General features: G+C 43.5%; 1 protein-coding gene across 1 annotated transcript in view; it reads left to right on the forward strand.

The window, feature by feature from the left end:
- The first annotated feature begins 6517 nt into the window (after positions 1–6517).
- Positions 6518–14913, forward strand: part of chka (choline kinase alpha) — a 34418-nt gene continuing 26022 nt past the window's right edge. The window contains exons 1-2 of the mRNA XM_088997625.1: positions 6518–7002; positions 10153–10261. Of these exons, the coding sequence (XP_088853751.1) occupies positions 6767–7002; positions 10153–10261 (345 nt within the window). The 5' untranslated portion in view covers positions 6518–6766. The remainder of the gene's footprint in view (positions 7003–10152; positions 10262–14913) is intronic.

The raw sequence follows: 14913 nt of genomic DNA on the forward strand, positions 1-14913 counted from the left end.
AAACATAATTTTCTACTTTCAAATTTTCTAAGCCTTAAAACTACACAAAATATACCTTATTTTATTTGTAATAAATGTGCTATGGTATTATAATTAAAGAAATAAATGTACTTTACATAAAGTTGTTTTATTTACCTTTGTGATGGTCGTTGATGGCTTGATGGAACGGAGTGGCCGGTTTCATCAGCATTAAACACTTGATGAGGAACGTAGCCATCTTCCGTCACCATCTTGAGGAATGATCCCTTGTAGGTGTCACGTTTTGCAAGGTGGTGATGGCAGGTGTGGATCCCAAAAAGCAGGCAGGAGGGAGCAGGAGGTTGTGTTTGACAAATTGTATTAAAATTGCAACCCATTAAAAATAAAGTCAACAGGAACAAAATCTAAAACATTAAAATCATTTGAAGACAAAAATACAAAGTATCAAAAGAAAACTGAGAGTAAAAGTCCGCCGAGGTTAAACAAACACATGCACAGCATACAAAGCATACAACAGCATTCAGCATATAAAATTTGCATACAATTGCATCCAATTGCATTCAACAATGACCCGACAACGGATGGTCGTGCCGGGAGTCCTTTTGAGTGTCACTGATTGTAACGACCAGCACCTGGGCGGCAGCAGGCAGGTGTAAAAGGACTCCCGGCACGACCATTCGGTGTCAGGTCATTGTATGCAATTCTATGCACTGTGTATGCATTGTATGCTGTGCATGAGTTTGTTTAATCTTGGCAGAAAGAAAGTCTTTATTTGATACTGTGTATACTGTGTGTACTGTTTGAATTACTTTGATGTTTTAGATTTTGCTCCTGTTAACTTTATTTTAATACAATTTGTCAAACACAACCTCCTTCGCCCTCCTGCCTGCTTTTGGGGATCCACAACCGCCATCAGCACCTTGCAAACCGTGACAGAATTACCCGACCAACCATCGGATCCCACAGGTACAAAGGACCGGTTTCATTTCCACCCTGTGCCTGTCAGTCAACGTCCATGTCGAGCCGATGCTTCGTCCCGTGTGAAAAGGTTCACACTCACGTCCACGACAAGCGGTGCCGCTTGCACGTCCACGTCAGGTCGAGACCTCCTTCCAGGTGGCCGTCCAGGTTGACACTGGGTGTCTGGCAGTGCACGCCCACATACAGCCACGCTGTCGTCATGCATGTTGAATAGAGTCACATCCACGACGAGCCGTGCAACGTCCGCGTCCATGTCAGTCCGAGACCCCACTCACCGCTGGATCCCAGAGCTGCTATGGACTGGTCTCGTTTCCCCGGTGCGGGCAGTTCGCGTCCCTGTTAGCCCACGCCGCGTCGAGTTTGAATTGAGTCACTCGATGAGCCGTAACATCCACGCCAACGTCCGGTCCAGACCCGTTCCCATGCGGCCGTCCAGGGTGCCACTCTGCACCTGGCAGTGCAATGTCCACGTCGCGCCATGCGTCGTCACGTGATCGTGCAAGAAGGGTCGCACACACGTCCACGACGATCCATGCCGCATCTTCGTCCACGTCAGGCTGAGTCCCGTTCCCATCAGGCCATCGCCCATCATATGCTGGAGAGGCAACGGTTGCCATCTCCACCATCGTTTCCTGGTGAGTTTGACCTTTTGGGAGACTGTTGGGACTTCTGGAAGCAGTCCCTTGAAGGGGGGTACTGTCATGATTTGGTTGGCAACCAACGGGTGGCGCTGTCGGCCCCACCTGCATCTGCACAGGTGCTGGTCATCCCAATCAGTGGTGGATTGGCAACTAACGGGTAGCGCTGTCAGCCCTGCCTGCTGCCTCGCAGGTGCTGGTCGTTCCCAATCAGTGACAGTTAAAAGGACTCCCGGCACGACCATTCGTTGTCAGATCTTTGTATGCAATTGTATGAAATTGTACGCACTGTGTATGCATTGTATGCTGTGCATGTGTTTGTTTAATCTTGGCAGACTTTTACTCTTGGTCTTTATTTGATACTTTGAATTTTTCTGTTTGAATGACTTTGATGTTTTAGATTTTGTTCCTGTTTCCTGCCTGCTTTTTGGGATCCACATCTGCCATCACCACCTTGCAAACCGTGACAATTGTGTTCTGTTTATCTGGGTTGATAGCTTTTTGCATCAAGTGTACAGATGGCTTGTGCGGGTTGTTTGTGGGGCCTAATTGATGGGATATTTTAACCTTGCAGTCTACACTCTGCCTTTGAACTATCAAAGTTGAAACTCTCATTGTCGTCTGTCTGTCTCTTTAATGTTTAAACCACCCCCCTCACTGCTGCATTTTTAACCAATCACATGGCCTTTACCGAAGACTGGGGGCGGGGACTAGAAACAGTCGGCTGCCATTTTGTTGTTAGAGCGGGCTCATTCGCGAACGACACTCATTGAGGCAGCGTGTATGAAAAAAGTTCGTATGCCAAGGTAAAGTTTGTATGCCAAGGTAAAATTTTCATAAATGTAACATTCGTAAACCGAAAAGTTCGTAAGCCAAGGGGTTCATAAACCGAGGTATCACTGAATAGTTAAATACAAAAGTATATTTAGGGTTATATCAGTATATGAATAAATATATATATTAAACTGAGCGAGTTGCTTGTTCTGTAGCCACAAAGGGACATATGTCTTCTTGTGCCGGTCCCAAGCCCGGATAAATACAGAGGGTTGTGCCAGGAAGGGCATCCGACGTAAAAGCTTGGCCAAAACAAACATGTGGATCAAACCTCTCAAGATGGAGGACACTGATTTGCTGTGGTGACCCCTTGAAGGGAAAAGCCAAAAGGAAAAGAAGAAGATTAAAAATATATATACAGTAAAGTCTCGTTATATCGATATTCAAGGGAGTCCGAAAAAATATCGATATAACCGGGACTATCGATATATCCGACCCCGTTTGCATGTAATTTTCTCCGTGCGTGCATAGAAATAGTATCGATATAACCGGGACTATCGATATATCCGATATCGATATAACGAGACTTTACTGTATATGTAGATATAAATGTGTATATGTGTGCATGCATGCACACACATACATGTATCTATGTAGGTGTGTAAGTGTTTGTACGTGTGTGTGTGAGTGGATGGATGGATAGATGGATGGATGGATATATCTGACAAACTTGGCCACGAGTCGTTTGACTGACGCGCGGACGTCAGGGTGTGAGAGGGAATGAATAGAATCAAAAATTCGCCGACGCCACTCCTCCATTACCACGGGACGAGTGCGACCCGTAGACACATCGCAGAGGAGAGCGGGAACCCTTCATATAGTGCCACCTCCTCAAGCTTCAGGGCCGTGCCTGTCGCCTTGAGTTCGTGGATGTCTGGATCCTCAGATTGGGCGGTGGCCATCTCTGAGATATCCACCCCGAGCTGGACTGGGCATACGATCGCACGTGACAAGCAATTGGCCACAGGGTTACATTTACCAGCCATGTGCCGAATGTCTGTTGTGAACTCTGAAATGGTCGCTAGGTTCCATTGCTGACAGGCCGACCACAGTTCGGTCACCTTCGACATGTCGAATGTGAGTGGTTTATGATCCACATGTGCGGTGAAACGGCGCCCGTTGAGGAGGAAACAAAAATGGCGCGTCGCAAGATAGAGTGCTAACAAGTCTCTGCCTGAAAACACTATACAGTGAGACCTCAACTTACGAACTTAATTGGTTCCCAGACAGAGTGTGTAAGGCGAAAAGTGTGTATCTAAAAAAAAAATTCCCATAGGAAACCATTAAAATGGGAATAGTCTGTTCCCGGGATTCCATAAAATATACTTTTCAACTAAATAAGCCTTAAAACTACACACAGCATACCTTATTCTATGTATAATAAATGTGCTATTGTATCGCAATGAAAGAAAAACACTGCATTGTATCATAATGTCACTTTATTTACATTTGTGATGGTCATTTATGGCTTGATGGAATGTCGTTGGCGGTTGAAGGTCAAGGGGAATTGCATGAGGACTGTAATAAACTGCTGGAAAATAAAGTTTTATTTACCTTTTTGATGGTCGTTGACGGCTTATGGAAGGAGAGTCACCTTCCATAAGGACTGTTGGTGCTGTTCGGTCGTGTGCTTCCGCCGAAGATCACTCCGCCAGCCGTGGTGGGTGTGTATTATGAAAATAGTGCTTATTATAAGGTTTAAATTTCATAAATTTGACGTTTGTAAGTTAAGGTGTTTGTAAGTTGAGGTCTCACTGTACTTGCGTTCGTTATGTTGCAGCTTCCAACTGAAAAATGCAAGGGGCTGCCATTTGTTCTCCACATGATGCTCAACCCTACGGCAACATCAGATGTATCGGTAGTCAAAGCTACTTGTGCGGTTGAGATCGGGTGGACCAGAAGAGTTGCACTCGCGAGAGCGTCCTTAGCCTGTTGAAAGGACTCGACGAGGTCATTAGCCTTCTTTTTTCTCAAGGCGCCACAGAGGGGTTGTAGGAGGTGAGCTGCGTGAGGAAGGAACCGGTTGTAAAAATTTACCATGCCCAAAAACTCCAGCAGAGCCTTAACTGTGGGCTTAAAAATTCTGTGCCGATTATCGGAACTGTGATCGAGGCAACAATAAAGTTCCACTTGAAATTCCCGTCCATGGAAGCACACAGTCACCGACCTGGAGCCGAAGTTGGTGTTAGCTGCACACAGAGGAGACCTACATCCACCTGCCGCCTTTAGCGCGGCTGTGAGTGTCAGCAGGCTGACTTGTGATCCGCTGTCCACAAGGAAACGTCTTCCTGATGAGGAGTCCGTAATGAAAAGCAGCTCGCTTTCATTGCCGGCGTCCACGGCTGCTATTCGGCACCGGCGCTGGAGTTTCTTGTAGGTGCAGGGGGGCACGCAGCGTCGAGCCTTGGTGCCAAACCGCTGGTGGAAAAAACCTAGGGTATTCTCGTGTCGCTTCCGTGTGACCACTCATGTCCTTTAAAGGACAACCGACGTCTCCGGACAAGTTGTGTCCATAATTTGTAAAATCACTTCAAATGACTTCTACTGAGCGTATTTTACAAAGATTCCACGGCATATAGCTACAGTAAAGTCTCGTTATATCGATATTCAAGGGAGTCCGAAAAAATATCGATATAACCGGGACTATCGATATATCCGACCCTCTTTGCATGTAATTTTCTCCGTGCGTGCATAGAAATAGTATCGATATAACCGGGACTATCGATATATCCGATATCGATATAACGAGACTTTACTGTATATCTTATGTTTTAAGACTCGCGCTGAATATTCAGGTCTTGTTTTCAAGTTGATGACAATGCCTGACGTGACGTCACGTCTGGAACTTCGTGTTGATGGCAAAATTCGAAGGAAAACACACGAATAACGCAATGGTGAATCGTTGTGAGATTGCGCGCCATCTTGTGCATTTTCTGCGATGCTACATTGGAGTCCTGACGGCTCGAATTGATACGGGAGGACTTCTTTAATTGATTGCAAACATTTATGCTCTCCTCTTCAGAACTATTTGAATCATATTCATAACTGGATGAGTAACAAGAAAGCATATTCTCCGAATCTGAAGCCGTTGTTTTGATTCTAGACCAAGGCAAGACGTCCTGGTGTGACGTCACGAACAAGGGGGCGGGACCTTGTGAAACTCGGCATCTCGAGGTAATTTTTAAGTAGTTTTGGGACACTTTACTCATTTTTGTTTGTGTTTTGCATTTGACTAAAAATATCAGCATGTGTGTTTTGGGTATTTTCGATGCTATAAAACGTTTTTCTGATGTCAGTTAGGAAACAAGAAAATGATGTCGGTTGTCCTTTCACAGCATTTTTATACTGACTTTACATATAGGGCGGTCCGGTAGTCGAGTGGTTAGCACACAGTGCAAAGGTCGCTGGTTCGCGTCCCGGTCCGGCCTCCCTGTGTGGAGTTCTGCCCGGGCCCGCGTGGGTTTTCTCCGGGTCATTCGGTTTCCTCCCACACTCCAAAAACATGCATGGCAGTCAGATTGGCTACTCCAAATTGTCCCTAGAAGTGTGTGTGAGAGTGACTGTTGTATGTCTTTGTGTGCCCTGTGATTGGCTGGCAACCAATTCAGGGTGCCCCCCCCCCCCCCCCCCCCCCCCCCCCCCCCCCCCCCCCCCCCCCCCCCCCGCCTCGTACCCGAAGACAGCTGAGACAGGCTCCAGCACCCCCCCGCGACCCTCATGAGGAATAAACGGTACGGAAAATGGATGGATGGACTTTACATATACAGTATAGTACATGTATAGTAGATACATCGGCTTGTGTGCGTATTGTGGGAGGATTTTAACGGTATTGATTTCCAAATCAATACCGTTCACTGCTACAACGTGTTCACTGCTACAACGTTGTCATGTCGACGGGAGTGTTACGCTTGTGATGTGTGCACGTTTGAAGTGGACCACGAACTTCTTTGTTTTTTTGGTCCAGCCCACAATGACCATCAGCTGGGTTGTGTCTGGGCCAACCAACCAGGAGACGAAATTGGCGTACGTGAGTCATGTGACCACGCCCTTCGGGTCCTTCCATCTTCGCTGTAAATCCGCACCAGTTATATCTCACTCATTCCCACACAGGATTTCTGGACCTTCTGCTGCTCTCTCTTTCACAAATCGTCAACGTTAAATCAGTGGCAATTTCTCACGTTAAAATTGAAGGAAACGTGAAAAACCTACTGCTTAAAAACAAATTAAACAGCGAGTCACAAATCTTAGTATTTTGCGAGAAAACCAACGGTGAAGACTTCATTTAGGGATATAATTCGTCGCATTTTCTTGGGTTTTCTATTTAAAAAGCTCAAATGAAGACCAAATTTATCAACGGGGTTTCCTCTTCCCCCTCTCTGTCGCTGGGTTTGCTGGTAACCGAGAACGCCTTGCAGGTTCAGCCTAGTGCTCAAGAGGATTGCAAGGACATGGTCCACCCGGAGACTCCCGACCAAGACACACGGTTAAATGCTTACCTCTGGTGCAAAGAGTTCCTCAATGGGTCCTGGAAAACACTGCCGGAGGACGACTTCGAGATAACCGTGATAAGGTAGGTCACGTTCTTTTCATGTCGGCGATTCTAAATATTATTCAAAGCAAACGGACGTCGTTGAAACTGGGTACACTGGCCATAGGGATACCGAATTTTCCCCCGTTTAAATGGAAACTGAATTTACAGTGCTTTACACGTTGACTGTCTACGTACTCAAAAGTTTCGTTGTTATTACAGTTAAGATACACCATCAGTGATGTTAAAGTAATTCATGGGCCACATTTGCAGTTATACTCAAAGGGTCTTAATTACTTTGATAGCCATAGTCACTTCCGATTTGGCACGTTTTTTGAAAACCAGGTCGCTTATTTTGACATTTATTTTTATACTTGTCATTTATTTGTACAATTTTGAGAGCACTCAAGCTTTTGGATATGTTCATACATTTATTTATTTATTTACTTACACGAAGTTTTCAGACCGCAAGTACCGCAAAATGCATTGTGTGTCCTTTTCTCGGTCAGGGGTGTTCCTTCCGTGACGTGAAGTCAGGAATCGCCACCAACTCGAAAACAAGACTTCCTGAATATTCAGCGCGAGTCTTAAAACGTAAAATATAGCCATATGTTGTGAAATATTTGTAAAATACGCTCAGTAGAAGTCATTTCAAGTGATTTTACAAATTATGGTCACAACTTCTCCGGAGGCGTCGGTTGTCCTTGAACGTGGATTTGGTTGGGAAACTGCTTGTAAAATATCAAAGGGTAAAATTTGGGATTTTTTTACAAAAAATGACAAGACAGTAGAATTTGAAAAAACATATCTCTCTGTTCCTATCTTGATCCTACAACTTTATTTCAATGATTTCAAAACACAAAATACCAAGAAGGGCCGATCAAATGCTGTATAGACAGAAAACATGGGCAACTGATGTTTACAAACTTCACCTGCGCAGGGAGGGCGGCCCGGTAGTCGAGTGGTTAGCACACCGGCTTCACAGTGCAGAGGTCGCCGGTTCGCGTCCTGGTCCGGCCTCCCTGTGTGGAGTTTGCATGTTCTCCCCGGACCCGCGTGGGATTTCTCCGGGTCCTCCGGTTTCCTCCCACACTCCAAAACCATGCATGGGAGGCAGATTGACCACTCCAAATTGTCCCTAGGTGTGAGTGTGAGAGTGACTGTTGTACGTCTTTGTGTGCCCTGCGATTGGCTGGCAACCAATTCTGGGTGTCCTCCGCCTCGTGCCCGAAGACTGCTGAGATAGGCTCCAGCAACCCCCGCGACCCTAATGAGGAATAAGCGGTACGGAAAATGAGATGAGATGAGACCTGCGCAGGGACAGATGTTTTGCCTTCTGCTTTAATACAAAAACAGGAAGAAAATCACAGTGGAGAAACAATTCAGTGCTTTACAACATTCCAACCAACATTAATAAGTAATGGTAGCAATGTCGCAGCTATGGCTAAAAAGAGCTTTTTGTCAATATAAAGACACAAAGTACAGTTTTGATCACCCAGCAAGTACAGGCTTCCTAAGAGCATACTTCCCAAAAGGGAAGTATGTGTATCTTTGTAATTAGAACGATTATTCTGTACTTGTGAAGTTCAGAAATATTTCAGTAATATGATAAAAGGGAGAAAAAATAGTTTGAAACAAATATGAGTCCTCTCCTTAGCCCTTTGGTTATTACCATGAAATGCATCTTGGAACTCAGTAGTCTCCAACTGACCTGGCTTTTAACTAACAGACAAGAACAACATTGGTGTATCTTGGTGATTGCGACCTTTCAATAATAACAGGACTTGGGTCGCCACTGGATCACAAGAACAAAAGAATGGACCAGAATACAAATTGAGAAACATCTATTGTCATGTTGATGAACATACCTGATTTGTTTATGAAGGGCATGTCTTTGGTCAAAGGCAGGTGAACTAAGCCGAAGAGAAGGTGAAAAGACAGAGCATTGTCAATCCATATTTTCTGCTAAATTAAAAAAAAAATTTGTTAATCATGAAACTTAATGAAAACACACTTTATTTGCCTTGATGGGCCTCGTAAACTGATGTAGTGGGTCGAATTTGGCGCCAAGGCCTTAAGTTTGACACCTGCGCTCTCAATCAATTCCATCTGAACATGTGGTCCGATAATGCATGGAATACATGTACCTATATTTGCTCTACTCGTCCGTCTTTTGCTAATTGTGTAGCCAGTATTTTGCGCTGTAAATGACAACGGTTCTTGAACCATGTGGACCAATTCCTAATACAGTAAAGTCTCGTTATATCGATATTCTCGGGAGTCCGAAAAATACTGATATAACCGGGACTATCGATATATCCGACCCTGCTCGCATGTAATTTTCTCCTTGCGTGCATAGAAATAGTATCGTAATAAGCGGTACTATCGATATAACGAGACTTTACTGTATTTAAAGAAAATTATACTTCTTACTTGAACTTTAAAGTTAGTAATGCATGACAAATTTAAACGGACAAAAAAATAAGTCATTATTGTAACATTTCAATTGTAATAAAATTGACATGTAGAAATTAGTTTCAGTATTTTTGTGGTCAGATTATTCATGATCAAGAGGCCACTGTTGCCAGGCAGAAATAATTGGATTGGATTTGCCTTTATTAGTCTCGCAGTGGAGAAATTTACATTTCACAGCAGCAAAGTTACGTTAATGAGGGTTTACTTATCACCGCTTCTTAGGTGGAGGTCAATTATGTTATGTGACATTCACCCGCCCAAAGGAATGGGAGACGTCAGTCACACAGCAAACAGTGTTCCAAATTTGACATTATCAATTACATCAACTACTGAAGCTGCTGCCTCCGCGACCCGACCCCGGATAAGCGGCAGAAGATGGATGGATGAATGGATGGATGGAATTACATCAAACTCTTAATTTTGATTTTGTCTTGTCCGGTCTGGGGGCATGACAACGAATCACTCAAGTGACTCAGTTGCAATGTTTACACCAGATGAGCTTTCTGACTTAAATCACCCATTTATCCAGGCTTGAGGCATTGCGGTACCGATGAAGAATTTAACTTGCGCTGTTTCTGTGAAACGCAGAAGAATATATTATGCTCCCACTGCAATCACAATTTTACTTAGTAAAATTAAAAGGAAAGAAAATGACTGCTGAATCTGGTGGTTTATTCTTGTCTTTTTATCATAGTGACTTATTTATGTGTCTTTCAGGGGTGGGTTGAGTAACAAGCTCTTCCTGTGCAGCCTCCCAGACAGTGTGAACACTGTTGGGGATGAGCCAAGGAGTATTCTGCTGCGCCTTTATGGGGCCATCCTGCAGGTGAGAGTCTTCTTGATTATTTTAATTTGTCTCACAGCGCATGGCTGTCTTTTCCCTACACAAAAAATATGATGAACACTTCAGAAATATGCAATTTTTGCATTTCAAACCTGCACGCACTGTGAGATCTTTTCTGACAGCTTGTTCCAAAATGAGCAGTCGGCAGAAATGTAATACGCAGGCAGTTTGATAAACAAATTGGCACGAATGGTGGCTTGTCTGCCTTTAGGAGAGATACGACTCTTGTTAACCGAGCAATATGTTGTTGCTTTAGCCAAACACGAAACAGAGAAAAGGTAATCACTGTGGCAATGTGATGGGACACAGAGAGGAGAACTGGATGAGTGGCGTGGTTGAGTGTGTGTGTCTGTGCACGTGCGTGTTGGTGTGCGCGTGTTTCTGAAGGTCATAGGCCGATAAATGCGCAGTGATGCCTTCACTCATGTTGCGTCCGTATGTTTAGGCACGTGTTAGCCATTGTCGTACATCGTGATGTACCCCCATGGCTGTACATGCATGTGTTCTTTGCCGTAGGCTTCCCAAAGGAGCCTGCCTTGGGCACTCTTGTTCCCTGTTGAGCCCACCAAAAAACACGGTACAGTATGAGATCTCTGAAGTCTCAGACTAATACGAAGTCCTATGACACATTCATGTAGAGCACAACTCCGACTGCCAACATGAATAAATGACACTGTGGTGAGAGAACAAAGTGATCAACCCTTCTTCTATCAATTACTTTTTTCCTTTAAACATCCAATAGATTGTACTCAAGCAGTCACCTGGAACAATTGATAAATATGTTTAAAGGTGGCACAATAACCATTCTCCCGCTGAGAAAACAACTTAACACAGCTTCATTTTTAGGTTACTTCAACAACAACCACAGCTACGTAAAACATAAATGCCAATTTTTAACACACCAAATGGCCCCCTTTGCCAAAAGTTTGGACATCCCTATTAGATTGAAGTCTCGAAAAACCATTACAGTGTACTGTGAGGATCAATGGACACTGAAACTATCGTTTGTTCACAATCATAGCATGCATGATTGTGAACATGACTAATAATTTGCTGCAAGCTGAATTTAACGTAAACAAACAGTTTCCTCTCAGACGATCATTGGACCGTTGGCGAGGAACAGACACACTTTGTAAATAAGAATAGGTTCAATTGTCCTTTTCCATTCAATAATAATAATACATTTAATTTATAAGCACCTTTCAGAAACTCCCAAGGACACTTTACAGTCACATATTTAGTGCTTGGACTCATCTCATTTCCTTATCTCTTCTTAGTTAAATGCTTATCATCCGCCTCCACGCTGGGGGCATTGCTTCTCACAGTTGTGGCACGGCAATAGGCAAAGGTCCAATGGCACCAATATTTTCCACTCAGTAAGTGAGTGAAGGTGCACAGCAAGGCATCCATCCGCCTGAGTGCCATTGGGCCTGTTATTATTCTACTCACTGTTTGAAAGCTATTAGTTCATGGTTTCTTCGCAGCCGACACGTTACTGTACTGCCATATAAAAAAAAAACAAGCAAAAAAAATCTCAAGATGACACTGCTGTTTTGCTTTTCGTTCATCACCACAGCTGTTGCAGGGGCAACCTATCCAACACTTCAGTGAAAATGCAACCAAATAATTTTCTCCAACACGTCTTTTATGATATGCCTTTCTCAAATTTATGGCAACCGAGTACAGTAATACCTCGGTTTACAAACTCCTTGGCTCATAAACTTTTCGGTTTACGAACATTAAATGTATGAACATTTTACCTTGGCATACGAACTATTTTTCGGGATACACACGGAGCTGCCACAATGAGTGATGCATCGTTCATGAAAGAGCCTGTTCTCCAAAAAGCAAATGGCTGGCGACTTTTTTTTGTCCTCTATTGCCCACCCCCTGTCTTCGGTTATAGCCACGTGATTGGTCAAGAACGCAGCAGTGAGGAGAGGTGGTTTAAACATTAAAGAGACAGGCAGACGACAGTGAGACAGTTTCAACTTCGACAGTTCAAAGAGTGTAGACTGCAAGGTTGGATTGGATTGGATTTGCCTTTATTAGTCTCACAGTGGAGAAATTTACATTTCACAGCAGCAAAGTGATGAAAGGAATGAAAGTAGAAAAAAGAAATACATGAGCTGCTGGAAAGGCAGCCACTCTCGCGGCGCCGTCTTGAAGTCAAAAGAACAAAAACTAAAAAACAAATAATATGACAACACAAAGACAACATGACAAAACAAAGACACAAAGAGTCATTCATTCTTCAGGACTTGCTGTACCCTCTTTGTGATGACTTGAAGCAGTTCTAGATGAAAGAGGAGAGGATCAAAGCGTCTTTCCACCAGTGGATCAGGGACATCATGGTGGAACGTGCACGTCGACTACAAGCTAAATGTTGAAGGCAAACACGGAGCTGTAGCATCCATTGGCGAAAAGAGATTGTCTCACATCTCCTGACCCACATAAATCTGCTTCAATTCCAAGCCGCAACAGTTCCACAGCCGCATCGGCGCTCTGCGCTGACACTCCTTTCTTCTTATCGCGGGCTCCTCAAGCCATGCATCCATCCAGCCGCAGACTGTCCAGCAGCAAGGTTAAAATATCCCATCAATCAGGCTCCACAAACAACCCGCACAAGCCATCTGTACACTTGATGCAAAAAGCTATCAACCCAGCTAAACAGAACACAATTGATGAGGAACTAGATAAAATTATCGCAGAGAAAGCACCTACAAGGGATCATTCCTCAAGATGGTGAAAGAAGATGGCTCCGTTCCTCATCAAGTGTTTAATGCTGAGGAAAGCGGCCACTCCATTCCATCAAGCCATCAACGACCATCACAAAGATAAATAAAACAACTCTATGATACTGTACTTTATTTCTTTGTTATAATACCATAGCACATTTATTTAACATAAAATAAGATATATTGTGTGTAGTTTTAAGGCTTAGAAAATTAGAAAGTAGAAAATTATGTTTTATGGGGACCTGGGAACGGATTATTCTCATTTTAATAGTTTTCTATGGGAAATTAATTTTTGGGATACACACTTTTCGCCTTACACAGTCTGGGAACCAATTAAGTTCGTAAGCCAAGGTATCACTGTACAATTATTCCAACACACATGAAAGACCTCTCAAATGGAGATCTACAGCCAATGTTACAATTATAATGACCATGACAATCACAATTATTGATATTAAAATATTATATAATAAGTTAAATCAACAACTGTTTATCATTTTTGCACATTTGAAATTCTGAGCAGTGACAACTGAAGTGACCATCCATGTTTGCAAGAAGGTTGACCCCACAGGGACAGTGACGATGAGGACTTTTATATTTCAACATAGTGGGACCCTATTAATTAATGATTTGGAATGAATCAATCAAACCTGACAATTGAACTTTGATCAAAGAGTGTAAGAGAACGCAAACAAGCCTTTTCCATGCAATATGGGTGAGGGACTGTATACATCTCAAAAGCTCAGGGATATGTACTTGTACCTCAGGGCTAATTCCCTGCATTCTCGCCACAGGAGGAATGCATGAAAATATCCTGTTGTTTTTTAGGTTTTCCTAATTTTTAATGTGCAAATTGTCACTCACAACAAATTACATTTCAACTGGATTCTCTTTCTCTCTGCTTTTAAAAAAAAGGCTGCAATCTCAGCAAAACACATTTTTCCCAAGATTCTATGTGCAATAATCAAGATTGCTGTCACTACGTTTGAGTACTTGTGTTATTCTCAAATGTGTCTGAAGCGCTGCCAAATACACTGAAAACAAAAACGCAGTCAACAAGAGAATTTTAAGTGAATGAAGCCGTTTATTGTGGCCGTGTTTAATAGTTTTAGGTTATATGAGACCAAACTAGTCAATAATTACTTACACGAAGTTTTCAGACCGCAAGTACCGCAAAATGCATTGTGTGTCCTTTTCTCGGTCAGGGGTGTTCCTTCCGTGACGTGAAGTCAGGAATCGCCACCAACTCGAAAACAAGACTTGCTGAATATTCAGCGCGAGTCTTAAAACGTAAAATATAGCCATATGTGGTGAAATATTTGTAAAATACGCTCAGTAGAAGTCATTTCAAGTGATTTTACAAATTACGGTCACAACTTCTCCGGAGGCGTCGGTTGTCCTTGAACGTGGATTTGGTGGGGAAACTGCTTGTAAAATATCAAAGGGTAAAATTTGGGATTTTTTTACAAAAAATGACAAGACAGTAGAATTTGAAAAAACATATCTCTCTGTTCCTATCTTGATCCTACAACTTTATTTCAATGATTTCAAAACACAAAATACCAAGAAGGGCCGATCAAATGCTGTATAGACAGAAAACATGGGCAACTGATGTTTACAAACTTCACCTGCGCAGGGAGGGCGGCCCGGTAGTCGAGTGGTTAGCACACCGGCTTCACAGTGCAGAGGTCGCCGGTTCGCGTCCTGGTCCGGCCTCCCTGTGTGGAGTTTGCATGTTCTCCCCGGACCCGCGTGGGTTTTCTCCGGGTCCTCCGGTTTCCTCCCACACTCCAAAAACATGCATGGGAGGCAGATTGACCACTCCAAATTGTCCCTAGGTGTGAGTGTGAGAGTGACTGTTGTACGTCTTTGTGTGCCCTGCGATTGGCTGGCAAC

Source organism: Hippocampus bargibanti, linkage group LG05, assembly GCF_051943395.1.
Source record: "Hippocampus bargibanti isolate YZ-2025 linkage group LG05, ASM5194339v1, whole genome shotgun sequence".
Taxonomy (NCBI): domain Eukaryota; kingdom Metazoa; phylum Chordata; class Actinopteri; order Syngnathiformes; family Syngnathidae; genus Hippocampus; species Hippocampus bargibanti.